We start from the raw sequence: 27240 nt of genomic DNA, 5'->3' as shown, positions 1-27240 counted from the left end.
GGTTGCGCTGTTTTCCACGGTTTCGTCCTGCCTCTGGAGGGTAATTTACTGCTCGTGCAACAGGTTGTGGTCGTTGACCACTCACACACAAGCGATTTCGAGGAAGGACGAACACGGGAGAGTTATTAGCATACCCGTTGCTCGAGTTGAACTGTAGCAATCGTGATTTGAGTCCCCGTCGCGGAATAGACCTGGGACCGTCTGCTGAATTGGACGGTCTGCACACATACATATACATAAATGCACGAACAAGAGAATGTTGGCCCCAGAAAAGAAGTCGAACGGGAACGAAAGGTAGAATAAAAATCGTTAGGGTTGCCCTGGTATCAAGTATCTTTAGAATTTTGTAAAGCATTTTAGAATAAATAGTAGAAAAATAAATATATTCTGTTTGTTAAAAACTGTTAGCAATCTAAAAAAAGAGAAAAAAAAATTTAGAGTTTAACGAAATTAAATGACGACCCCTACTCAAGACCGACAATTGGATTAACATATTTTTTGTGCGTAAATAGACCTACTCATTTGGAAACCACCCATAGAAAAGGGTTTCGAAGCCTTTGCAAACAAAACAGAGCTGAAGTACTGTTAAGGAAAAAAAAAGCTTACTCTGCGTTCGTTTCCGGCGTCGGTAAATCTCCGATCGTGGTTAGCGTCAGCGTCGACCAGTAGAGGCTGCCTAGGTACTTGCGGGTTAGGGTGGCGTAATCACCCGGCCTGTACGGGTAAACCCAGTCACCCTGCAAAAAATAGTAACCAATTCCGGAAGGTCAGTTTTATCGTGTGCTAAAGATGTTGAACCGTTCATCACGCGGTTTCCCTCTCGGCGCTTCCAACGCCAAACCTACCTGGAACCCTTCCGCCTCGGAGAGCAGATAGTAGAAGCACCCGAACCAGTGAGCCAGAATGAGCAGGATGTGAATCAAGTTTATCACCCGCCACAGATTGGGCCAAACCGTTCGGCTTTCGACGATGTAGTAATACTTTATTGCGCGATAAACCTGGCAGACGGCGACGGCGGCGGTAATCGGGTGGAATGATTAAAAATAAATGGAAAAGGGTCACATTTCTATTACTTGCATCCTTGTAGCAAAATTGACCGCTCGTGGAAGGGTTGAATCGATAAAATGAAATCTGTTTTTTTTTCACATTTAAGTTAAGTACCTTGAAAAAGCGAGGAAATCTCAGCAGGGGCTGGCTACCGAGGCGAATTTGTAAAATATCTAAAGGTACTAAACTTGCTAAGTCTAATAAAAATTCACTCGAGTGTAGATAGTGGCCCGCCAGTTTCTTCGAGTCGTAGACCTGTCGCGGACACAAAGGGACAGTAAATAACATATATCGTAAAGCATGAATGTTAACACCAACCATGAGTCCTTGTTCCAGATAGCCGGTTCTTAGTTGCACAACTACGTCTAGTATAAAAACAAGGTCAGTAAGACAATCACAGCTCAACCAGAATTTGGAAGCATTGGACTGCAGCTCCGGGAAGCTCTGGCGCACGATCAGTGTCCACAGGTTGTACAGGATACTGATCGTCACCACCATCAGCCAGTAGAAGTAAAAGTTCTCGTCCGGGTTGACGACCGACTTGGGGATCTTCAGGCGCCGCCGACGCCGGGCAGTTTTGTCCGGATCGGTGGCGCCCTCGGAGCCGGTGTCTTCCACTGTTTCCTGTAGAATAAAATAAAAGTATTAATAGTAAATTGAACTAATTGCAATTTTCCGTCAAACTAACTTGCGTTTCCGGTATCTGCCGGGTGGAGAACCTCTTCAGGAAGGAGTCCTCCCGTTTGAGCGGCGGCTTCTTGGCCATGGCCGACGAGATTTGCACCGTCGTCCGTAGTTTCATCCATCGCTGGTTGGACTTCGTCCTGTTGGGGTGCAAAACGAATAGAAGGAAACAAGGAAACCGAAGCGGGGAAAAAATATTATTTTTCAATAGTAAATGCTCTCGTTTATGTTGGACTCGGGGGATGATGCCCATAAACGAATTATTATTCACAACAACTAGATTTACGGAACGTTAGTGATTTTTTGTTTAGGTTGGAGTGAAAGATGCTTCAATTTGTTTACAATATTTAGCCAATTAGTTAGCAGACGTTAAAGATTGTTAGTAGCAAACAGGACGAACATTGGTTAGTTGCGGAATGCGTTTCATGTAGGAAAACGGACCATATCAAGGAGAAATACTCCATCCAGAAGTGAAAGAGGAAAATACGAAAGTAAGAAGAACACATCGTTACTATATCGAGAAGCTAAACAACACGACATACGAAAATATATAAATTATAAAGTAGGTGAATGGATAGAACCACTGAACAGGTCAAAGTTGTAACGTCAAAAGACGTTTTTAAAGTGCGGTACTATACAGAAACGAACGACATTACTGGATTGGAACTCTTTCCCATCATTAAACTTGAATGATCCGTGGAAATATTTCCTAGTAAAACTATGCTAATAATGACATGATCTCTATCTCTGTTCCTAAATTGGTACAATTAAAACTATTCTCTGAACACACCTATTTCTAATTGGGTCTGCCCAACTCTCTGACTCTAACGTTTGGTGGTTCAAAAGGAGAGCAACTTGTTCTCGTCTGGTTTTACGATGCCAAAGGACATCGCACGCAATTCAGATCACGTTTTACTAATTGACACTTGTCTGCACAATATTACTGTCTCGCTTTAGCACCATTGTTGTTCCAACAGCTCTCAGGAGCTGTCGTTTATTTCACCACTTATTATTTTTTCAGGCAGAAATACATCATCCGAAGTAGTATAACTCACTAAGCCAGCAGCCACAAACTTTTTATGAGAAAGCCCACCCATTTGTCTCGCCAGACAAACTACAATTAACGCGGCGGGTGTTTTGCTAGCAAGCACGAACAAGTTCGCACTCGTGTAATTATTTAACGTGTTTACTTCTTTCAACCCTTTCTAATCGTTTTGGAAACTCTCGGGTTGGTTACTGGAAGGGACAGGTCGGATGTGTGTTTTGTTTCTCAGCTGTTTGTTCACTATTTAAGCTAGGGTGGAGTAAAGTTTTGCCTAATTAGTAAACTTGCGTTCTTGCCCTTAAGTTGTTAGCTAGCTACTTCGAGTGAGTTTGATGCTTGCAGAGGTTTGGTATATTTTCGAAGCAAATAATGTACCTATTGCACATTCACACATGATAGAGGCGTGTTTATTCTAAGTATATTCCGTTGCTGGTTGTAGGGAACCCTGGGTAAATATTTGAAATATTTGCCCCCTTCATTTTACTTACACAAAGCCTAGTTTACCAAGTTTCCTCGTACATTTAAAAGTGTTCCATCAAATTTGATGAAATTTTCACAGCAGATCCATCTTAAGTTGCAGTTTATGAAAATATTGTTTGTAAAAAAATTTTTTTTTTCACTAGAAGGGGAACTGCTCCGTTATTAATCTCATTAAGCCGATATTCACGAAGAATGCACGGATGGACCACCATATTTTGACGAAATCATTGAACAAATAAATAAAATACGCTTACGTGCTCTTATGGAATCGCCCAGAATTGCATATTTAGTAAACTAGTAAAAGTAAATTTAGTAGCTTAATTTATCCTGAATTTCGTAGAACAAACCATTTTCACAACGCTTCCATATCCATCTCAAAACTTGAATCACTGCTTAATTATTCATCTTACAACGCCCCCATATTCATCACATCACACTGTCAGTCATGAATGAATCACATTATCATGAATGAACGCAGCCGCAGCCCGTCGTAGTAGGTTACCTAGATATCCGCTGTGGTTGTTTACTTAAATGTGTATCCTAGGTAACCACTGCAGTGCTGTCGATTTATGTCAATTATGTCGGAATAATTTAACATTTTTAGTGTGATTTTTTCGTATTAACAGAAATTAATTTGGCAACTTATGATTATCTTCAACGCAGTGAAAACAGATGAAAATACATACAGTTGAAATTTTGGTTATGTAAAAATTCATCTCATATATTTCTGCTAATTCAAGCTTGTTTTTGGAAATTTGAGGTGAACATTTCAAGGATTAGAGTATTCTTAGTGTAGTGAGTGATTTTGTTTAGTGATTAAAATAAAAAGTGGTCAGCTAGTGATGAAAAAAACTTTGGTTGGCTGCTGAACGAGTCTCGTTGTAGCCGTATAGAACAATGCGCGAATTCTGTTTTCTGAGGTAGGCGATTGAAATAAATGGGAAATCCAAAGTGAGCTAAGAAGAATCCATTCCATAGATTAGTAGATTGGTTTAGTTAGAAAATATGCGAATAAAACTGTTTTCAATTGTGTTTTTATATTGTATACGATGAATATATGGGCTGAGATGAATAATGGAGCAGTTCCCCTAACTATTTTAAACAATATGTTGAAAAATAATAAAAAAATCTGAAAAAAATAAAAAAAATCACAAGTATTTTTGACATAATTTCGAAACTTTCCTGAATGTTTCGAGTTGGTGTTATATTTTGTTCAAAATATATGATTGAAACATTTTTTTTTCTTTTCTTTCGCTTTAAAACGCAGTTGGTACCGCAACGCATTTCAAAGCGAGCAGCGAGCGAGTAGTGCTACCATTGACATTTTCAGTTTTAGTTACTGGCAAAAACTCTGCAAGGTTCGAGGGCTTAGTTTGATAGAAATATTTTTTAGTTGCAGAGTGGTCATAATATGCTCAGTCTGTTACTAACTTTGTGATGGAGACAGTATACTTTATGTCATCAACATTTCGCAAGTGTACCTACATCCTTTACTAAAAAAAAAAAACAATGCAAAATTTAATTAGCGGCCAGAATTGGCCAATAGTGTTGTTTTCCACCAGGACAACGCTCGGCCTCACACATGTTTGAGACCCGCCAGAAGCTACAGAAGCTCGGATGGGATGTCCTATCGCACCCACCATATAGTCCGGACCTGGTACCGAGTGATTACCATCTCTTCCGGTCCATGCCAAACGCTCTTGATACTAAGGGCATCCTTAACAGTGCGCTTCTATACCCCGTTTGGCAGCGCTCTATCGTATCTTCATACAGTACCGGTCGCTGCTAAACGCGCTAGAGAAATAGCAACCGGGCCTCCGGCAAGCATCGCGCTCTCAAAATTGGTAGCCCGATAGCAGCGCTGCTTAAAGGTTTATGCTGGAGAAACGTCAAACAAAGACGATAGCAACGACCGGTATGAAAACGGGTGAGTGAGCAGAATAGCCGCGCTGTACACAGTCGCCATAACAACTTAAATAGTAGCGCACTGTTACGGATGCCCTAAGTTGGCCTCAAAAGAGGTTTGCCAAAACTGGGTGTCTGAGTTTTGGCGAAAACTGGGTGTCTGAGAAATGGCGCATATTTGACTTAAATCGGATAATTCTAAGTATGTTAAATAAAGCGTCAAATTTCGATCAGAAATACGACATTTCTTTTTTCCAAAACCAATATGTCAGGTGATGCCATATGGCATCACCCGCGGGGAATGGGTTAATACTTCTTTTACATAGACCTTTTTCATAAATAAGTCTTGATAAAAAATAACACTGTAGATTTCATCAAATCATTTCTCAGCCAATTTATAACAGATTTTCATTGACAACACCTATTATTTTTGTTTGGTACTAAAAAGAACTTTCCAAATTTTACAGCAATTGAAGCTCCTTCATTACAAAAATGTGTGAAAAAATGCGAATGAATTTGGAAAAAATTTAAAATAACATAAACCATCTTATTTATTTTAAAACTATTCATCACATATAGGTAAACTTTTTAGACATATTTATATGTTCAAAAGCTCTATTTTTCGTCTTTCCAAAACAGCCAAAATATAAAAAATCGGTTGAAAAATAACCGTATTAACCAAAACAATGTGAGCTAAGGTAAAAACAGGGTTTTGACCATAACTTATAATTTTCGGGGTATTTGAAAAACTTCAAGTAAACGCGCAAGTCACACTTGACTAAAGCTACAACCCACACTAAGTCACATAAAAAGTTCTTGCATTTTTGCATCATTTGTAGCACTGTGAAATAACCGTGCGATAGAAGCCAAAAATTCTGGTTGTCTTGAAAAATATATAACTTAGCCAAATATCAACCGATTTTCACAAAACTACTATTTGTGGTTTGTTTCTTACAAAAATAGACGGAAAATTTAAAATTAAATTGAAAAATTGCGTGAAAATATCTTAAAAATTAGATTTAAACTCAAATAACTCAACATATTTTCTTGATATTAGTAGAAACCTGTATATATTTTGAAAGCTCTATTTGTCGCCTTTCTAAAACTGCTTAAATATTGAAAATCGGTTGATAAATGACTGAGGTAAAAAATATTATATGCGCTGAGGTCCAAAAAACCGTATTTCGACCATAACTTCAGATTTTGGGGGTGTTTGGAAAATTTCTAGTATGAGCGAATGGTATACTCAACAAGACCTACAACCTACACTTGGTCACTTCAGAAGTTCTAAATCGCTGTAGCACAGTGTAATAACAGCACAAAATTGCATCCTTGGGGCATCTTCAGCGGTGGTCTATTTTTGTAATAACTTTATACTAGATTTACACTAGCGAAACCTGAATAGAACCAGTTAATATAGACCAACTTTTCGCTCTCCGCACCGGTGTTATATATTTTATTGTTTTAAACCGCTGACTTCTGTCACACTGTCCACAATTCAATACCCCATGCTATCAGTTTATGAGACTTGTTATAATAAAAAGCACTCAATATTTAACAAACGGAAATTCGATAATTTTTACGCACATTAAACGATTACTTTGGCAAGACACTTTATATCCACAAGACTTTATGGATTTGACGGTTTGACCCGAGCGTCAGTGACATTTCTCAGGATGGATTGGTATGATCGAAAAATTTCTGCTACAAGTAGGGCTTCGGAGGATAGCGAAAAATATTTGAACGCGTAGATGATCATCTTCCATTTTCGTATCATCAATCTTTCAGAATATTGCAGTTCTTTAAACTTGGGTTCGGTTTTGAAGATATTGAAACAAGCCTCCATTTTGAACGTTTTCAGTTCAGTGTCTTCGAGGAACATTTCTCTGGCCTCTTAAGCCTGTATCAGACTAACCGTTGCAGCGGTCAACCGCTACCGTTCCGTTCTTTTTCGACCAATCAGAACACAGCGGTCGACCGTCGCTTGTTGTTGTTGCAAAAAATAGAATCATTTTTATTTTTGCCGCCAACCGTTCTCAACTTGTTGGCGACTGCTGTCATTGTCATGGCGAAAGCAAACGTGCCTCTTCACACCTACACAAATTCACATTTAAAGACTTGTCAAATAAAAATGTGTGCTTCTCTTTTTGGCACACAAGACAGTTAGTCAAAACATTGATAGCACCGGCAACGCTGGTTGGCGATGTCAAATTTCGACCAACGCACACTGGCAAAAATGAACCCAAATTCCCACTAATTAAAAGCCGCTGGGCTGGATACCTTAAATATAGCATTTCTTATGTAAAATTGGTCAACAAATTGATTGTCGATGGTTTCATTTTGAACAGGGCTCGGAAAATGGTCTTTTTCGCCTCTTTTCACCCTACTTTTGCGTATTTTTGAAAATATAGACCCTTTCCCGTGCCCTGCACATAATGAAAATATCACCTATCGATTTAATGACCAATTTAACATAAGAAATGCTATATTTAAGGTATCCAGTCCAGCGGCTTTTAATTAGTGGGAATTTGGGTTCATTTTTGCCAGTGTGCGTTGGTCGAAATTTGACATCGCCAACCAGCGTTGCCGGTGCTATCAAAGTTTTGACTGGCTGTCGTGTGTGCCAAAAAGAGAAGCACACATTTTTATTCGACAAGTCTCTGAATGTGAATTTGTGTAGGTGTGAAGAGGCACGTTTGCCTTCGCCATGACAATGACAGCAGCCGGCAACCGTTGGGAACGGTCGGCGGCAAAAATAGAAAAGATTCCATTTTTTTGCAACAACAACAAGTGACGGTCGACCGCTGTGTTCTGATTGGTCGAAAAAGAACGGAACGGTAGCGGTTGACCGCTGTTAGCGGTTAGTCTGATACAGGCTTTACGGTCTCCTCTAGTCCCACTACAGTTAAGGCGATTAACAAAATAGCTAACATATTTGTTATCCTAGTGGCTGATGGTTACAAACCAAGTAGTTGGTTATGGTACTACGGTTATGGTCTTCCAGAATTCCCCCTTTCGCTGGTCGGTTTCCTTGAAGCCAAAAACGACAAACCTGTTCATTTTCTTCTTCAGAAAAGCCACAAAAATAAATTGTGAATTGTCATAAAAATCTTTGTTTTGTTTATTCCCCAACACTCGCAAAATGCTTATATGGAAATAGCTAAAAATGAGGTATTCAATTAAAATATGACATATTACCCACCTATTGGTAGCGTACAAAGGGTTTTAGAACGCTCTATTTCTTGTTCCAAAAAGTGACAAAAATAGACCAAAACGTATACCAGTTACAAATTTCTTCAATTTAGATCTGGTATAAAACAAAATTTACACCACCGGTGCAGCAGTGAATTTGAGTTTGTTCCAAAAAAATAGAACAAAACAACGATTTGGACCACCGCTGAAGATGCCCTTAGCTCACTTGATAAAATATGACTAATTAAATATTTTTTATCTATGCAAACTGTAAAAAACAAAAAATTGCTAGGGTCCTGAGTAACCAGCTTGGACATATAATTCAACTTGGCGCTCAAAGTTGATGTTTGAAACTAGTTTTGCAATTTGAAGTTATGCGCAGATTTAAAAAATAACTATTTGAGCGTTAACAGTAGAGAAATTGTAGTATATGAAATCAAAAGGTTAGTATCTAATTGAATTATAAAAATGTGCTCATGGTCATGCGTTTGAGCGTTAAAAGGTAGAAATCTAACAACACTGTGCTACAAATGAAAAATTGAGTGCAAGAACTTTTGAAGTGACCTAGTGTAAGTTGTAGGCCTTGTTGAGTGTAACATTCGCTTCTACTACACATACTTGCCTTGTTGAGTGTAACATTCGCTGATACATACATACATATCTTAAACTTTCCAAACATTCCTAAAATTTGAAGTTATGGTCAAAATACCGTTTTTTGGCCTCAGTGCATACAATTTTCGTTAACTCGGTCATTTCTCAACCGATTTTCAATATTTCTGCAGTTTTGGAATAGAGAAAGATAGAGCTTTCAAAATATACACTGGTGGAAATAATTATAACGCCACCTCTAATATAGTGCTTCTTCATAAAACCCCATAAACAAGAATATTTTGTTGTTGTTTTCCTATAATCTATGAACGATTACCTAGTATTTTGTGTCAGTTGATTATTTGAACATTAGGTCTATACATAACATGTTGGACCATTTTATTATTTTAAAGTGGAAATATATAAAAAACCATTTTGGAAAAAACTTTCCTGCACAAATAATTTTCGATAACACTCAAAAGCATATATGACTAGTAATGTATTGTTTCTCCTGTATTCTGTAGACCCTCTTGAAGCCGCCTTGGCATAAAATAAATCAGAGATTTTAGCGTATTGGAGGTAATTATAGCCTACTCGTGGATTAGAGTTTTTTTCCAGCTGTTCAGTAGTTTTGAATTCCTTGCCCTGTGCAAATAAATTTACTGATAAAATTTCCCATTCATTCTTGAAAGGATTTAGGCCTGGACTACACGATAGCTAACCCATTAAAAAAAAATTATGGGCCCCTAGAAATTTTTTGCTGTTACCAGCTGTTTGAAATAAAGCAACATATTGCTGAAAAATAACTTTTTCGTCCATAACTTTTTCAGTAAAGGAAATCAAAGCTTCCTTTAGCTATCCTAAGTACTTCTTGGAACTCATTCTGGTTTATATGAAGCATATTGGAGTTTTTCTAGTGTAATTAATGCCTGCTATTACGGCACCTACTCCGAAGTTGCGAGGTTCTCTCGTCTCTAGAAACATCGAAATCATCAAGAATAAACTTTTTCATCACTGCATTTATTTCGGCTGATGAAAGCTTGGATGCAACAGCAAGGCGCTCAACTGTCGTTTGTCTCTAACTGTTAAGCATGGCCGTCCGGTGGTACGTTTTCTTGTAGCGTATTGAGCACCAAGCCAGACATAATTTTATACGACACTCCTACTCCTATTAAGTCTACGAGCAACCTTGGGAATAGAAAACCCTTCTTCATTTCAAACATCGATTTTACTCCACTCGTTTTACGTCAAAACCGTTCCTTGAGGCATGGTCCTTAAAAATCTGGAAAATTGCATTATTTTATAATAAGATTGCCTCAGGCAATATCCTACAACCTTTAATTAACCTAGTTAACAGTTATTTTGAATAATGTTGAAGTTATAATTATTTCCATCTCTTAATACACAAAACTAGTGTTTTATGCTGTAACCTGTGCGGTTGCAATTTCAGCATCGAGTGGAAAATTTACCTGATTTTGTGTAACGCCACAAGAACGTGTAATGTAAAAATTACCCTAACCTGGGTACTGCTGTAAAAGCGTGTACCCAACAAGACAACCTTCACCACTTGCGCTGAATATCGTTCACATAAGTTTGTTTATTTTCGTTCAAAATCTTTCGTTTTCTTTCGTTTGTGAACGATATTGTCGCGTTAGTTAGATTCGATAATTTTTTGTCATAATTGTTAGGGATAGATAGGCCGGTATTTTCCTCTAGCTGCGAAAAAGTGGTGCTGAATCCAGTCTCGGCGGGTTTGTTGTGGTCGACAGCCATCGCGGGAGAATCAGTTTAGCCTCGATCTCGGTACGGGACACACCTCGCGTTTTGTTTTGGTTCTTTTGTGCGCGTAATGCGCGTTTTCAACTGTGTTTTTTTGCAGTTTGTGTCCCGTGTTGTTTGATTTGTGCAGTGAAGGTTGTTCCGCTGCTGAGTCCAGCAAAGTTTGTGCCACTGGCTCGTGCATCGAGTGCAAACTCTGGTGTTTGCTCGCCGGATCGGTTGGCAGTGTTTGCTACCCCGGCTAACCGTAAAGGAGCGGAAAAGAAGACACACTTTCGCCGAAGACCGTCATTGCAGCGGAATCCGCAGCCAGAATTGTTGGACATCTCACCGGCCGTGCAACGACCACCATCGGCAACCATCTCCCCACCGTCAGCAAAATGGAAATTAGGAATAAACGCGATAAGTTTTTGTTTTGTTTATTTTTATTGTTTTTCTTTAGTGTTCTAGCAAAAGCCCGAAATCCGATAGAGGTACACGCCGCCCTGTAAAATAGGGTCTGCTGGGCAAAATGAAGCAACCCGAAGAGTAGCCAACTGCAGTTGGCGATATTAGTGTTTAAGGTAACCCCCACTACTAATACTTACAAACATAGTAATAGCTCAAAATGTTTCCATTATTAGGCTGAGTATACTGCTGAGTAGTGTGAGTAAGATAATAAACCATTGAAATTGGCAATTACACTGAGCAGAAACTAAAACCAAAAATGATGGCGGCGTTATAAATATTTCCACCAGTGTATACAGGTATGTCCCAATTTCTCCAAAACATGTTGAGTTATTTGAGTTTAAATCTAGTTGTTTACACTTTTTTACGCAATTTTTCGCTCAACTTGAAATTTGCCAATTATTTTTCTAGAAAAGGTATTACAAATACAATTATATTTTGAAAGAATTTTTAATAACGGGTCAAACAGAAGTAGATTTGTGAAAATCGGGTGATATAAGGCTGAGTTATATATTTTTTAAGGAAAACAGAACTTTTGGTTTCTAATGGCATCTACTGAAAAATTGCGAATAAAGCTGGAAAAAGTCATAGAAAACATAAACCATCTTAATTATTTTAAAACTGCTCTTTACGTATAGGTAAAACCTATAGACATTAGGGTGCCAGGCAAAATGGTCATCTCGAATTTAAAAAAAAAAAAAACCCTATAAAATGTTCACCTGCTCGAAAAAACACCCTGTGCAAAATTTCAGCTCAATCGGACTTAAAATGGGGTGGCGCAAAGCGATTGAAGTTTGGCTTTTTTGAAAACCAAAAAATCACCCAAGGGGGGGGGGGGGGTTACGTGTAATTTCGGTTTTCGAAATTTTTTTTTAATGCCAAATGACTTAAACGCGCATGAAACGTCGAGAATTGGTGTCATCTGAAATTTTTTTTTTTTTTGCAAAAATTTACTCTCTGGGACTTTCGGGAGTCGTTTTTTCAATTGTGGAAGGCGGAGTATAAAATGTTTAGAATTTATCTTTTGAAATTGATCACTAGTCTCTCGACATAGCTTGTATAATGAATTACACTATAACTAGCATCGAATACATTATGTTTCATTAGGGTGGTTCATTCATTCGGCATAGGGTGGTTCATAATATTGTGGAAAATGAGTATAAAATAAAAAAAGCACTCCGGTTCGTTTGATTATTGTGACGTCTCCGACAAAGCTGTAGATAGTAATTCGGTCTTACCAAAAAAATTACACTCAAAAAATTATTCGTTCCAAAGTTAGAAGAAAGATTAAAAATTTATTATTCAAAAGGGCTCTTTTTTTAAAAACTTGATTTTTTTAATAAAACCTACGAAAGATTACCAAAACAATGAAACCAGTCCAATCATACAGAAATCAAGAAAAATAAGTTATCATTTTTTGAAAAAAAATTTTTTTTTGATAGAGCACTCTATGAGGAATCAAGAATATTTCTACAGTAAAAACGGTTCATTTGATTGGCATAGTATATCTGGCAAAGTTGTAAATAATAACTTCGTTCCTCCAAAAAAATGTACCCTGTGAAAAAAAAATAAAAAAATATAACTATTTTTCTGATTTCTCCTTGGCCGGTTTCGTTGTTCAGGAAAACTTTCGTAGTTTTTATAAAAAAAAAAATCAGTTGTTTTAAATGGGCTGTTTTCGATGATTAATTTGTAACTTTCTTTTATTTTTTTTAAATTAGTAATTTGTTTTTAGAGTGTATATTTTTTTGAAAAACAAAACTATTATCTACAACTTTGCCGAAGATGTCACACCGCGCACCGGCACGTTTACGTTCTGATGATGTAAACTTGACAGAAAATGTTTGGTCGAACTGTCAAACGACGCAACCTCGCAAAGAACGAGTCAATTGTGTTGCCTATCTGAATGAGATCCTTAAACTCTCATTATCACTGAATAACGTCGATACAGTCTTTTGTCCGATTATATAAGCCAGAGCACGGTGTGTTCAAACAAGTGTTGGCAAAGGACATTATTGTGGTAAATAAAACGAATAAATTGTCTGGTACAACATTCGAAAGACGAGTGCACGTGTCTTAGAGAGTAGATTTTTCAAACAAAGTAATATAACATATTCCATCAGTTTCCACCGTTTCATTCAAAAGTTTAAGACACTTGGAATCGAAAACATTTTTCAAATAATAAAATTCCATGTACCACCCGTGTGTGATTTTGCAAATGACATGAAGGCATTCAACATTTTCCACGAGACCCAATCTTAATTTTGGTTGAGATAATTTTATTTGCACAGAGTAGTTTGATACATTTTGTAAATTTGTTTTGTAGTATTTTGCAATTTTACTTATAATTTTTCCAATTCAACATTGCCACTCTAACGACAATGATATAACAAATATTATATTTTCAGGAATTTTTCTATTGGTATTCAGTGAAAAGTGATTTTTTCCATTTTATACTCATTTTTACACAATATTATGAACCACCCTATGTCGAATAAATGAACCACCCTAATGAAACATAATGTATTCGATGCTTGTTATAGTGTATATCATACACTCAATTTCAAAAGATAAATTCAAAACATTTTGAACTCCGCCTACCACAATTAAAAAAACGACTAAGTCCCAGAGAGTAAATTTTCGCAAAAAAAAAAATTTTTTTGAGACGACACAAATTTTCGACGTTTCATGCGTTTTTAAGTCATTTGGCATTAAAAAAAAAATTTGAAAACCGAAATTTTGGGTGATTTTTCGGTTTTCAAAAAAGCCAAACTTCAATCGCTTTGCGCCACCCCATTTTAAGTCCGATTGAGCTGAAATTTTGCACAGGGTGTTTTTTCGAGCAGGTGAACATTTTGGCATTGGGTTTTTTTGAAATTTTCTGGTCACTTTTTTCCATACGATGATTGGCGCCCTAATAGACATATCTATATGTTTTGACAGCCCTATTTTTTCCCTTTCTAAAGCGGCCAAAATATAAAGAACCGGTTGAAAAGTGACCGAGTTAAAAAAAAATGATGTGAGCTAAGGTCAAAAAACGGGGTTAGGACCATAACTTCAAATTTTAATGGTATTTGAAAAGCTCAAAGTATGGGCGCAAGTAACACTCAACTAGAATTATAACCTTTACTAGGTCACATCAGTAGCTTTTGCATTTTCTTTCATTTGTAGCACCGAGGAATAACTTTGCAATAGATGCCAAACATTCTGATTTCTTTTAAAAATATATAATTCAATCAAATATCAACCGATTTTCACAAATTTGGATTCGTTATTAAATATACTTTCTTTGTACTGTGCCGTGTCAAATAAATGTCATGAAAAAAAAAATACTCTCAAAGCGTCAGAGTATTTGTAGTACTTTTTTAAGAAAAACAATTGGTAAGTTTCAAGTTATGTTGAAAAATTACGTAAAAAAGAGTAAACAATTAGATTTAAACTCAAATAACTCAACATGTTTTGAAGAAAAAAGTATATACCTGTATTTATTTTCAAAGCTCTATCTTTTCCCTTTCCAAAACTGCAGCGATATTGAAAACCGATTGAGAAATAACCGTTTGGAAAAATATGTATGCACTGAGGTCCAAAAATCGGTACTTTGACGATAATTTCAAATTTTGGGGGTGTTTGGATAATTTCTGGTATAAGCGAATGTTACACTCAACAAGACCTGCAACTTACACTAGGTCACTTCAGAAGTTCTAAATCGCTGTAGCACAGTGTAATTAAAAAAGCAGTTTATACTAATAATGTTTACTCAAAAAATTCAAAAAAATTCGGAAACAAAAAATTTAAACGTGTGATGGGTCGTTGATTCTAACCAAAAAAATCAAGAAATGAACACAACATTATGATCGAGTTTGTACAATAATAACGATAATTCTCTCAATCGACTCGGAGGCCAAATTCCGATCTGACTTAATTTGTTTTTTAGCAATCTACCACGGTTATTATTTTTTTGTTGTTGAAAGAGCTAGATCCTTTAATCCACAGTAACTATTTGTTATCCTATTCGAAACAAAAATATTACTCTCTTTTTGAACCACTGTTTCAATTCTTGTTTCAACTTTTTGCTATGTACGTTTTAAATTTCTTTGATTCACCAAATTTTATGATATAGTGTCACTAATCGTACTTTTTTCGCAGTCCCTAGCCGTGAGGTTCTATTGATTATGGGTGGCCTGATGCTAGAACATGGTTCGATCGCTAAGCGAACATGTTTCCGAACTGCGTTGGTGCATGTGTGCTTGACATGTTGTTTTTCTTTGCTAGCTTTGAGCTAGTACTTTTCCCGTGCGAATGTTGCACCTTGTTTTCGTGGTTCCGTTACACTCACCAGCTACAACACTAGCCGTCATCCCTAGACAGTGGAAGGGGGTGCTATAATGAGATCATTTTTTTTAAAGTTATAAACTGTAAGCTAATTAGTGGTTTATTTGTTATTGCTACACCGACGGTCATGAAAGCGGTGACGGGATTTTTACTCGAAATCGGCTGCCGTCGTTTGCTGTGACACTGCTATGCTTGTCACTGCATTATAGTAGAAGTGAAGAAGAGGAAAAAAACAATAGATAGTACAAAGGGGAGCGGGCTGAAAAAAGAGACAGAGAGTAGAGGAATTGGGGTAGTGAATACTGAATAGTTAATGAACTAGCTTCAGGCCACCACTTTTCGAGCACAACAGCATGTTTGTATACTAAATCGGTAGCAGTATCATCTGCGCTGTTAGTTTGGTGCGCTGCTGTTATTTTACTGACAACCATGAAAAAACCTACCGGTTCGAGCTACAGTTTACAATTGTGAATTTGTTTTGATTACATAACGGGCACCTTTTTTAGCTGTTTTCCTTGATTAAACTCGATAACATTACCTATGGCTATACTACCAACTATATTCCTAAAAACAACTAGCATTTGAGTTGGTTGCAAACTATAGGTTGTTGAATGTCAAATAAAACTGAAATTACTTGAGATAAATTATATTCGGTTGTTTTTTGATCAATTTGTCAGATTGAAAACTTGTATGAATTGGTTTATCTATTATAATTGTTTTTTGCTTAAATAGAGTTGAAAAATGCTGGAAATTATCAACCCTTAAGATTTTTTTTTCAAGTAACGAGGTAATTGCGAAGAAAAATAAAATAAGTCGATGATTAAATACGCATCCTGAGAGTGGGGCATAAGTCAACTAGAACCCGGAATCAAAAACTCAGTTCCACCTCGGGATTAATTATTTCAATATGTTAAAATGTCAAATTAGGGTTTACGGTGTCAAAATTTCGATTATTATCGAATTTTCCTGTACCTCTGATTTTTTTTCGCAGAAATGTTGCCAACTGGATAAGTATCAAGGATCGGGAAGTTAAAAAATATTTCATCGGCGATTTTTTGAAAAATTTGGATTTTAATTTTTTTAGCGCAAATCTACAAAAATTATTCCCTCTAACTTCACTAATGTCAGTCATATTAACATAGTCAGCAACAAGTGCATTCGATGGTAGTGCAGTGTCATTTAATTTCAAAAATTTAACAATTAAGCCAGCCATTTTACCACAGACAAACAGACGTACCACTCCATACAAAATTCTAAAAAACTGTTTTTCGGATTCTTTTGTGTGACACGTGCTGGACATATTCCGCAAATGATAAACTTTCAGCCTTTCTGCTGTTTCGAGCAGCACGGCAGGCGACTGTCTACTGAGTTCAAAGGTAAAAGGGCTGATGTGCACCACTGCTGCGGCGGGAATGTTCCGCGCAATTGAAACTCATTTGAATTGACCGTTATTTTGATCCATGAATATAAATTTCGTTTGTTAACAAATTTTAATGTACCTCTAAATTTTTTCCGCAGGAATGTTGCCAACTGGATAAGAATCAAGGATCGGAAAGTTAAATAATATTTCATCGGCGATTTTTTTGAAAAATTGAATTTATTTATTTAAAAGACGTTCAGCGCAAAAAATTAAGATGTAACAATTTTTGTGGGATGCAGGAAAATCGTACGGGAATCCAGCAAACCAGTTTGTCTTTATGTTTTCGTAGAGAAAATTTCCTTAATGTTCAATCTTTGTCGGATTAGGTAAATAAATTCAATAAAAAACAATGTTCCTTTGAAAAACTCAAAGTTATTTATATTTAAGTATCTTTATTGGAGTCATGGACGTGCATATGTCGATGCTTCAGACCTTGTTCGAAAAGGTGCGTCAGCAATAAGTAATTTGACAATAATTAGATCACATTCGACTTAACTTTGGACTTTCAGTACATCACCAGATAACAACTTCCGCACAAAACTGTAGGATACTTTTAATCATTTTCGTTATACATAGGCAGAAAGTGAGAAAAGAGCATTTTCTTCCACTGCTCGCTTATTCTCTTCGTAGATTTAGTTTTTTTGAAGCACAAGGCGCAAACCAAATTTCTACACTTCTCGTGGTCTAGCTTCATGGTTTATTCGAAAAATTTTCGAAATGAAGTGACATTGCACTATCCTCAAATGCATTGGTTGCTGTTATTTCCTATGGTTAAATCACAGACAAACAGAGGTACCTTGAAATTTATATTCATGGATCAAAATAACGGTCAATTCAAATTAGTTTCAATTACACGGAATATTCCCGCCGCAGCGGTGGTACACATCAGCCCTTTTACCTTTGAACTCAGTAGATAGTCGCGTGCCGTGCTGCCAGAAACAGCAGAAAGGCTGAAAGTTTATCATTTGCGGAACGTGTCGCACAAAATAATCGGAACCACAGTTAGAATTTTAGAATTTTGTATGGAGTGGTACGTTTGTTTGTCTGTGGTAAAATGTCTGACTAAATTGTTAAATTTTTGAAATTAAATGACACTGAACTACCCTCACTGCAATGGTTGCTGGCTATGTTAATATGACTGACATAAGTGAAGTTAGAGGTAATTTTTTTTTGTAGATTTGCGCTAAAAAATTAAAATCCAAGTTTTTTTTAAAAATCGCCGATGAAATATTTTTAACTTCCCGATCCTTGATTCTTATCCAGTTGGCAACATTTTTGCGAAAAAAAATCAGAGGTACATGAAAATTCGATAGTAATCGAAATTTTGACACCGTGGGGTTGTACGAATTAAAAAAAAATCGTAGAAGTTTCGATGAATATACGCATTTTTTTTTCAAATACCCCTCCATTATTACTTGATTTTATTGATTTCTCCATTGCTTCAAGTTTAGTTTCCGGAATGCCACTGGATTTTCTCTTGGCTGTAGTAGCAGCTGGTCAAATCTGGTCAAAACTTTTGTAAGGATTTTTTCAACCACTTTTTCTTGTGAGCTGTTGACTATATTGTCTTGTTTGCAACAAGAACCTGACTTATAATCTACATTATAATTTCGCCAGTCCAAAAATTATCTAGTCAATGTATCAAATCCATCTTCACGTACCTTTTGTCTTTCATGTTCCATCAGTAAACATTTTTTCGTGCATCGTCATAATCCCGAGCACGTCTTTTTGCCACCAGTTTTTTCTTCAGTGTCCTTGCTGGCACGGAAATTACGATAAATTGCGTTTGGTTGTGATTGACTTTTTTTTACTTTTATTTACACGGGAATGTTTGACTACATCTTACATGATTGATTTAGTCGTTTTAGATGTTTCAATATAGATACCCAAAATCAATTTCCTTCTCTGTGCTCCCATTCTACTCATTTTTTAAGGAAACCAACCAAACTAAAAATTTTCTTCCTGAATTCCTTTTTTTTTCAATTCAATAATAGTTCATTTTCCTCTACAAGCTAATTGAATTCTATCCGAATCACATGTACCGTGTTCGATGCATCAGGCCGGATAATTCGTTGTGCTATAATGGATGCATCCAAGCCAACATCCACCTGGTGGAGATAAATGTAACACACAGCATTCACCACACATAATTGGATAGTACTGCTCTATGGCGTTTTTTCTTTCTCCCTCCTTATGCGTCACATAGTACGGGAAAAAAAATCCAAGTCTCACACAAACAGACAGCAAACAAACGACAGAAAGCAGAACATTATCGTCGGTGGCAGCATCGAAATTAACATCGTCATGATCGCCAACATCCGACAACATGATGCCATGTACGGTGATGCTACAAAACCAAACAAACACAATCAGTATGGTGCGGTGAATTTTATCTGGTACAAAGCTTTTAGATTGAGTTCTGGTCAGTGGTTAGTATGTGTATATCAGAGTGGTCTGGATATTTTTTTTATCATGCAAAATTCGATTTTCGGTCGCGCTCACTAATCTAAGTTTGTCGCTCTGGGTGCAACTGGAAATTCAATTAAAACGCCAGAGCGTTGAAGCTGGAGGTAATAACGTTTTCAGAGTTCAAATTGTGCGAAAAACCTAATTCGAAATAAATATGTAAATGTAATACCTAGCTAGATTATTCCGAACTGAAATATTTTGCGGACCAAAAATTAAACCAATTTATTGTGGCTCCCTTCCAGCCAAATTTGACCCGCTCTACTGCATTGCTGTTACAATGTTTATCAGTGCGACAAGTAATTTCGTGGAAAGGACAGCACGCCTTCGGGGGAGGATGGAAAGAAAATACGCTTGTTCGGGTGTGCATGTTAGTTTGCGACGTGACAAACAGGGTACGTGTGAAGTACAGACAGACTATCGAATGAACAACAATCGAGCACATTTGTTAGTGAGTGATTACGACAACAATTTTGCTAACCAAGCGGGCTGGAGTTCGATCAAAAGAGAAACTGAATAGAAGACTAGAAAATCATTTTAAATGTTATTGTCGTTTTAAGTATTAGTGAGAGAAGAAGACAAAAGTGATCAAAAAACAACGTGGAATTAATTTTGTTTCTAGTTTAATTCTATTTTGTTTTTATACTCGGGAACGTTACGCTGCTGACAGTGATTGAACATTGATTTTTGCGGTGATATTCGACGTACCCCACCGAGTGCGGATGCGTCTCTGGCAGGGCAGGATGATTGTCCACAATTGCGGACAAAAGACTGCGGTTTGATGGGTAATTGCATGCATCATCCCTCCGGCAAAGCTTCAGCATCTGCCAGAACGAACATTTCCGCAGCTGTTTTATTGCAAACAATAGGCTAGTGCTTCACCCCAGGGTATCTTCCGAAGACTGATGAACGGGAAATATGCTTGTTTTATAGTGACAGATGGTTGTTTGTATGTCGATTGCAGGCAGAGTGTTGCTATTTAATTGCCCTGATAAGGGATCGACACTTGATACAAGCTATTTTGTATTGTGAGACCTTAGTCGGAAACTTGTTCAGCAATCTGCATGCTATCTGGAAATTATGTGTTAAATTACAATGCGTAAACAATGAATTATTTCCAATGGAGACGCATGGTGATTAATAACAGCGACTCTTACATGTTTTAGAAAATTGTCTGTTCTGAATAATATTTTTAGCAGTCCTTTGTAGTATTGAAACGAACAAAATAATGGGTATCTAACATGGATAATAGTACTTCACACAAGATTCAGGTCTATATGTGCAATGCATATATTGTACATTGTACATGTATTCCTAGTTCCAAAATTAAACATTGTTCATAAAAAAAGAAAATATTATTTATCAAACCTCCATGAGGTTTGTATTTCCCTTGAAGCTATTTATTCCGCTTCAGGGACTATTAGAAAGGCGTATAAAAAAACAATGACTTGAGACTTTTTTTCATAAAGAGGGTTGTTTTCTAACTCAAGTATCTTCTAATAAATTATCAATTAATTGTCTTGTGTGGCCAATCATAAATGGTGACTTCTAACTATTATTATAAATATGTAATTATAATTGTTAGAATTTGTTCGCTTTCGGAAGTAGAGTGTATCAATCGTAGGGATTCAAACCTACTAATCAAGAAAAGGGAAACATTCTAACAACTAACTGAATTGCCAACTTATCAACTATAAAGGAAGCTTATCATAGGAAGTGAGCATTGAGTTGATTTTTGTCGAAAGTTGATAATAATTTTATTTGACATAGCTTCTAATGTTTCGATCCATGTAAAACTATGCAATTCGAATGTACTTTACGAAGGAGGTTGCTTCAAATTCGCAATCTGAATCCTTTCAAGTGGCTTCTTTTTTGTTGAACAACGACTGGACTATCTCGAAACAGCATTAAGCGTTTATTAAGCGTTGGTTAAAAAATTTGTTTGTAAATCAAAAGTTTACTCTTAAAACAAAGTTGAGAGTTTCTGCACATCTCGTAAATTTTTGAAACCTGTTTTGTACAAGTACCATAAGTTCGAATACACTTTAATAATGTATTCAAAAAAAAAAAAAAGAAAATACAATGAAAATAAGCTTTTAAAATTAGTCCATAGTGCTCACTTTATGTTCGCTCTGCTTGGCCACACTGAAAATATTTTTTCGTTATTCTCTGCACGCACATTTCATAAACGTGGAATTCGTAGATTATTTTACAGCACTTTTGTTGATTGTATAGGACATTCGTATTGCAAGTTATCGAACAGAAATGCAACATTACGCAAAATTTGTAGAATTTACGAATGTACTCTCGTACGAACGTGGATAACAACGGACAAGCAAACGGGAGCACGAATAATGTCTTGACCGAAATTTTTGTATTCTGTTATTTTTGATTTCTTGTAATGTATATGTTATTGCGTGAGCTTACTGACTTTTCGTACTATTTACATTATGCAGCGTTTGTTTGTACGATTGGTTGCGTTCATTTTTAAAGCCTTTCGTTACGTATACGAATAGAAATCTGTAACAATTTTGATAGTTTTGACGGGAGTACCTTCATATTACACCCCCTCCCAGCTGGTCTCGAGATACGGTGCTGGCCTAACAAGCCAGTCGTCGTAGGTTCGAACCTTGACTCGGGAGAGACTGTTAGTGTCAGTAGGATCGTAGCGCTAGCCCCGCAATTGTCCTGTACACTTAACAGTTGGCTGCGAAGTCTGTGTATAATAAAGAGAAGGTCGAGTTCCGCATCAGAATGTAGCACCAAGGCTTTGCTTTTTACCTTCATATTTATTACGCATTGGTTTCGTCGCAGAAAACAACAAAAGGTTTTGTATGTGAAACAAACGTTTTCGTGGAATAAACTTAAATATATTTTCAGTGCAGTGTGAGATTAAGCATAAAAACTAAGGAAATTATGGTCCGGGGAGATGGAAGGCCTCTTATTGAGAAAATCAGTTAAACTCTCCCGACACCTCACTTGGGCGATATTCGCCGTGAGGGCTGGTGTACCGTTTTATTGAAGAATGAAATGATACTTCCCATAGAGCTTGCGGGGCCACAACCTTCTCCAAAACATGGAAATGTTTTTGTGAGACGAGGGATGCTGGCCAACGTTGGCGCCCACAGCTAATCTTTTTGGGTTTTGTGCGGCTGTTGCAAAACAAAGAATTTCTCATCAGAAAACACGAACTCCTGATTTGCGTGCCGCAAACAACTTTGCTACGTTTTCGAACTTATTGAACACCCTGTATACTCTCAATGTGTTCTTGAAAATAAGTTTTTAATCGTAAATTAGTCGCAAGTTCTTAACCTTTCCAGAATAATTTAAAATAGTCTCATTTATATTGACAACGTAATTATTGTTTGAGAGAATTAGCTCTAGGATTATGAGGAAAACTAATCAATTAAGTTTCAAAACCATTGCGAGGAATGTTCCACTCCAGCAAATAGAAAAAGAAGATTTTCTAAGCTAATTGTCATATAAGAACAATGAGTTCGAATCCTGGAGGTTCGAATCGATAAGTTCAGAAAGCATTGGATGATTGTAGGATCTATATAATGTATGTTTATGACGGAGCTTGTTCTAAAATATTTGATTTCAATATTGATTCTGATAAAAATTACTATTGCTACCAAACAAACTCGTTACCAATATGCACCAAAACAAAGGCCATTATGCTCCAAAGCAAAAGGCTAAAATGCTTCTAGCAGAAATCAGCACGTGAAGTAAGAAGCGTTTGATGTCTCAGAAGTAAAATCGTAAGCAATGGAACATACCCTAAGTTGTGCAGCAATCTTCTGGAGCGTTTCATAGGGCTTTCTGCCCCAATTTTAATTTTGATCGTTTTTGGGTAAAAGTTGATGAAAGTTAGTGAAATAAATTGAAGTATTCATAGTAAATAAATTACAAAAATGTGATAGTGAGAGGAGCCTGTATGGGCTTCCTCACTGCGACTAGAATCGTAGATCTATTGTGAGATATGCCCGGGTGTCTGCTGTATCTCGTACTTCTGTTAATAGCAATACCTCTATTGAGAAGTGGCATGCTTATTATAATTGTCCTTCAGTGCTTGTGTGTAATGTGCTACTCTTCCTTACACTGTTACTGTTAAGAGGAAGTCACGCAAAGGTATTTGTAAATTTCAGCGTAAAGGAAGGGTAACTGTTGGGGAGCCTGAGAATAAACCCATGCTTAAGTCCTTTTTGACATCGGATGGCCTGATTCTACTAAGATTCGGACCCATGACCATCCGCTTGACAAAGCGGACTCTGTAACCTTGCGGCTACGCAGCTCCCTCAATTATTTGCGTTGATAACCAATGAAGGTTGATAGCATGGAAGTTTTGTACGGTTCTCCTGTTCAGTTCAATTCCTAAAGTTTCAATAACTTTCATCTCATGATAAGGAAGAGCATCATTCTACGATAGGTCATAAAAAATCTTATTTTTATTAGCCTTCAATGATCGCGTGCTCCAATTTGAACCTTTGATTGGGTTATTTACAATCATTATCGAATCTTATTAACGAAACAATATTAAATTTGTACTTATTGGAATGAGTTCAAACAGCAAATTCACCGTTAACATGGAGTTCATAAGATCGAATATTGCCTGTTTGCAGAAAAGAATAAACCTTTTTTTTTCAACAAAAAAGAAATTAAGGATGAACTTAAAAGCAAAAATGGAGCTTTGAATCTATAAAAAACTTGAAAAAAACAATTTAGCTTCACGTGACTTGAGGGTTTTCTTCGAAAAAGCATATTGATCGTTTCCTTATTGTCAGGTAGAAACAATATTTTTTTACAAAAAATGCTTTTTCATGTCTTTTAGAATTCGAAATTAAGATTTTCCCAGCCTTTGTTTCATTTTGATTGAATGGTAAAGGTATTTATTTTAGTTTGTTTTCTTTTAGTAAACCAGAAAGTTTTAGTAAACCAGAAACCTCACTGGTACAGAATGAAAATTTAGGCGGAAATGAAATTTTCAATTTTTTCTTGTGGCCTCAGGGCCGTACTTTCTATGGAAAAGTTGCTTCTAGTAAGTAGGTCTACGTTTAAATTGAAGTGAAAATTAAACCTACATCTGCACTATATTATTGAAAACTTACCAACTACACACGCGAAAGATGATTGTTACGAAACCACATCAATATTGTGCGGAATCAACACAATTAAAGAGCATTGGTTTTGCTCAAAACATTTCGCATTTGACAGATGACTCTTGTTTGCATTTGGTTCCACGTTACTGGCACCAGCGTCAGTGAATCCTGTTGCAGTAAGACTATTAGCTGTTTCGTTTGCTGACAGTGATTAGAGATGCACTAGTCTTTGAAATGCTCCGGCTTGCAAAAGTTACCAGCGGGTTTTTGAGCGCCCCAAAACTGATCGTTCCCCTAAAACCGAAGTTAACCGAAAAATCACGATTTTCGTGTGTATGATACATTTGTCAATGTATTCATTGTGCAACCGTTGCGTTATGCATTTTACCCTTTTTTGTGCGAAATCAGATCAATCATTGTGCGTTTCGAGAGGACACATTGGTTGATTTAGGCTAAGTAGAAATATATCTTTGCTGAGGAATTAGACGCGAGTAAAGAGCGAAATATTAGTTAATACCGTCGGTCGTGCGCAGCTTCTGTTGACACTTTTTCCAATTTTTTTAACTTTATGTAATTGTAGCTCCTACTATAGTAAATGGAACGCGAAGATTTTTACTTATATTTATCGCAGATTTGTATGCAACAGTCATGAATTATTTCAGTTGAATTCGTTGAGAAATGAAAAAAAATCGTAGTTTTTTTAAAGTTATTTGTTTGTTCCTTCTGGGGACTACTTTGGACATTTTAAGAAATCGATAGGACTCTATACAAAAATATATTTTTTTTCAACTGGATTTTGTTTTTATAAGTTTTAATATAAGGACCTATTTTCGCCAATTATATGGTTTTTTAAAATGGTTGATACAATAGTGAACAATACATTACCTTATCAACATGTTGAATATAATGTACATGTTTAAAATGTATTTTTTGCTAAAAAACATCATAAAACTGAATTATACAGCTGAAGTGTAGCCTCGCACAACGGTACATAAATGAATTTATACTATCTAAGTACCCGATCTTGCTCAGGATTCAAAATTAACTCTTGTTGTTATGGTGGCTTGGAAGTTATTGAAAGCTGGTTGAACTCGAAAATTGATATTCATTGTCCCTATTGAATCGCGTTGCGAGGTATGTTGAGAATCATAAATGTGAAAGCTTATCTTCAACTTTATCGACGAATATGTACAGTAGTTTTACCAAATAAATACTAAACCGTGAAAACTTTACTTTTTTGACTATAAATGAGCAAATTAAAACTGATTTCATTTTTCAATTTTGAGAATTATCGTATCTATTTGTATATGATAAAATACACATCAGAGATACATATCAACATTTGAAAAGGGCATATTTAGAAAGTCCGCTTTGGTAAGCGGGGGTTCGTGGGTTCGAATCTTAGTAGTATGAATTGTACAGTACCCCTGTTGATTCTCCTCCTAACAAAAATCCATCCCTATTATAATAAAACTGGTGTGATTAACGTAGGAAAGTTTTCTCCAGGAAATTGTAATTAGGCCATATTGTTAGGATGGACGGTGGCTCGGTATAGAAGAGCACTAAACTTAAAACGGGAAGATGAAACTTACACACAAGCACGGATATGAATGATAAGCGTATCACTTACTTCAATATTGATACTGCCAATAATATGAAATGCGGAGTACAAAAAACACCTGGGCAATATTACAATAGATCTAATCTCTGGTCGCAGTGATGAGTCCACACAGAGGGAAAAAATCCATTTTACTGCACCAGAAATGAAATGCAAACCAATTCGAAGACATAAAATTAATAACAAAACTTTTTACACCGAACTATTGAAGTAAATGATACGCTTTTTATTTATATCCATGCTTGTGTGTGAGAGTTTACCCTTTCGATTCAAGCTTACGACTCTACTATACCGAGCCTCTTTCTATCTTACCAATATCACCAAATTACAATGCCCTGTTGTGGGACTACACTTAACGTTCCTCTCTGGCCAGGTTAATTCTGAGAGGGACTTATTATGTCAAGAGGAAGAAGTCTTATCGAAACCTCGTTCCTCGCGCCAATATTGTCAGTTACAATTCCTAGGAAAGTAATAATATACCTGAGATCAGTTTTATTAGAAGAAGGACTTTTTTGTTCAAGAGGAAGGAGTCTTATCGAAACCTCGTTCCTCCTACCAACATCGCGTCACAATAACAATTCCCTGAAGAGTCTGGTCAGTTTTATTATAAGAGGGACTTATTTTTGTTTGGATGAAAGTCAGGGTATGTAATGAGCCTGAGAATAAACTTATGTTAAAGTCCTTTGAAAACCAAATGGCCTGATTCTACTAAATTTCGAACCCACGACCATCCGCTTAACAAAGCGGACGCTGTAACCTTGCGGCTACGAAGCTCCCAAGTGTATTATGGATACTACTGGAGTAGTATTTTGTTTGCTTTGAAATATTCAAAGTAAATGTAGCATTCTTTTCGATTAGCGACAGGTAAGGTTTGTGGTTTTTAAATTCGAAATTCTCCATAGTCTAATATAAACCCTATTTCCGAACCGGAGGATGAAATCTGCTTTCAGAAGGTTGCTGTCGGTGTGCGCCAGAGTGGCACAGGCCGGATTTTAGCAATCTGGAGAGCATTATAGCGTTGAAGATCCCACTAAGAAATGGAACGGCCGCACCTCGGAAGGTACTTAAACGAGCTTTATAAATGATTGATTCTAACTTTGTTACCATGGAACGGGGCGAAATTGATCAATTTTTATAA

General features: G+C 36.6%; 2 protein-coding genes across 12 annotated transcripts in view; one reads left to right on the top strand and one right to left on the bottom strand.

Moving 5' to 3' along the window:
• The window catches only part of LOC129726683 (uncharacterized), a 446412-nt gene that overhangs the window by 41989 nt on the left and 377183 nt on the right, over positions 1–27240 (bottom strand). For 10 of the 11 annotated variants that reach the window (XM_055683651.1, XM_055683660.1, XM_055683658.1 and 7 more), the window contains 6 exons: positions 1736–1871; positions 1366–1671; positions 1162–1302; positions 846–998; positions 607–737; positions 135–218 (listed from right to left, as the gene is read on the bottom strand). In XM_055683651.1, coding sequence (XP_055539626.1) covers positions 135–218; positions 607–737; positions 846–998; positions 1162–1302; positions 1366–1671; positions 1736–1871 — 951 coding nt within the window. The remainder of the gene's footprint in view (positions 1–134; positions 219–606; positions 738–845; positions 999–1161; positions 1303–1365; positions 1672–1735; positions 1872–27240) is intronic. The other variant, XM_055683657.1, reaches the window with a different exon arrangement.
• LOC129726695 (60S ribosomal protein L36) overlaps positions 23889–27240 on the top strand; it is a 548226-nt gene continuing 544874 nt past the window's right edge. The window contains exon 1 of the mRNA XM_055683681.1: positions 23889–23894. The gene's annotated coding sequence lies outside the window, so the exon portion shown is untranslated. The remainder of the gene's footprint in view (positions 23895–27240) is intronic.

This window comes from Wyeomyia smithii, chromosome 3, assembly GCF_029784165.1.
Source record: "Wyeomyia smithii strain HCP4-BCI-WySm-NY-G18 chromosome 3, ASM2978416v1, whole genome shotgun sequence".
NCBI lineage: Eukaryota > Metazoa > Arthropoda > Insecta > Diptera > Culicidae > Wyeomyia > Wyeomyia smithii.
Note: the sequence above shows the minus strand (reverse complement) of the source record. Positions and strands in the feature narration are given on the sequence as shown.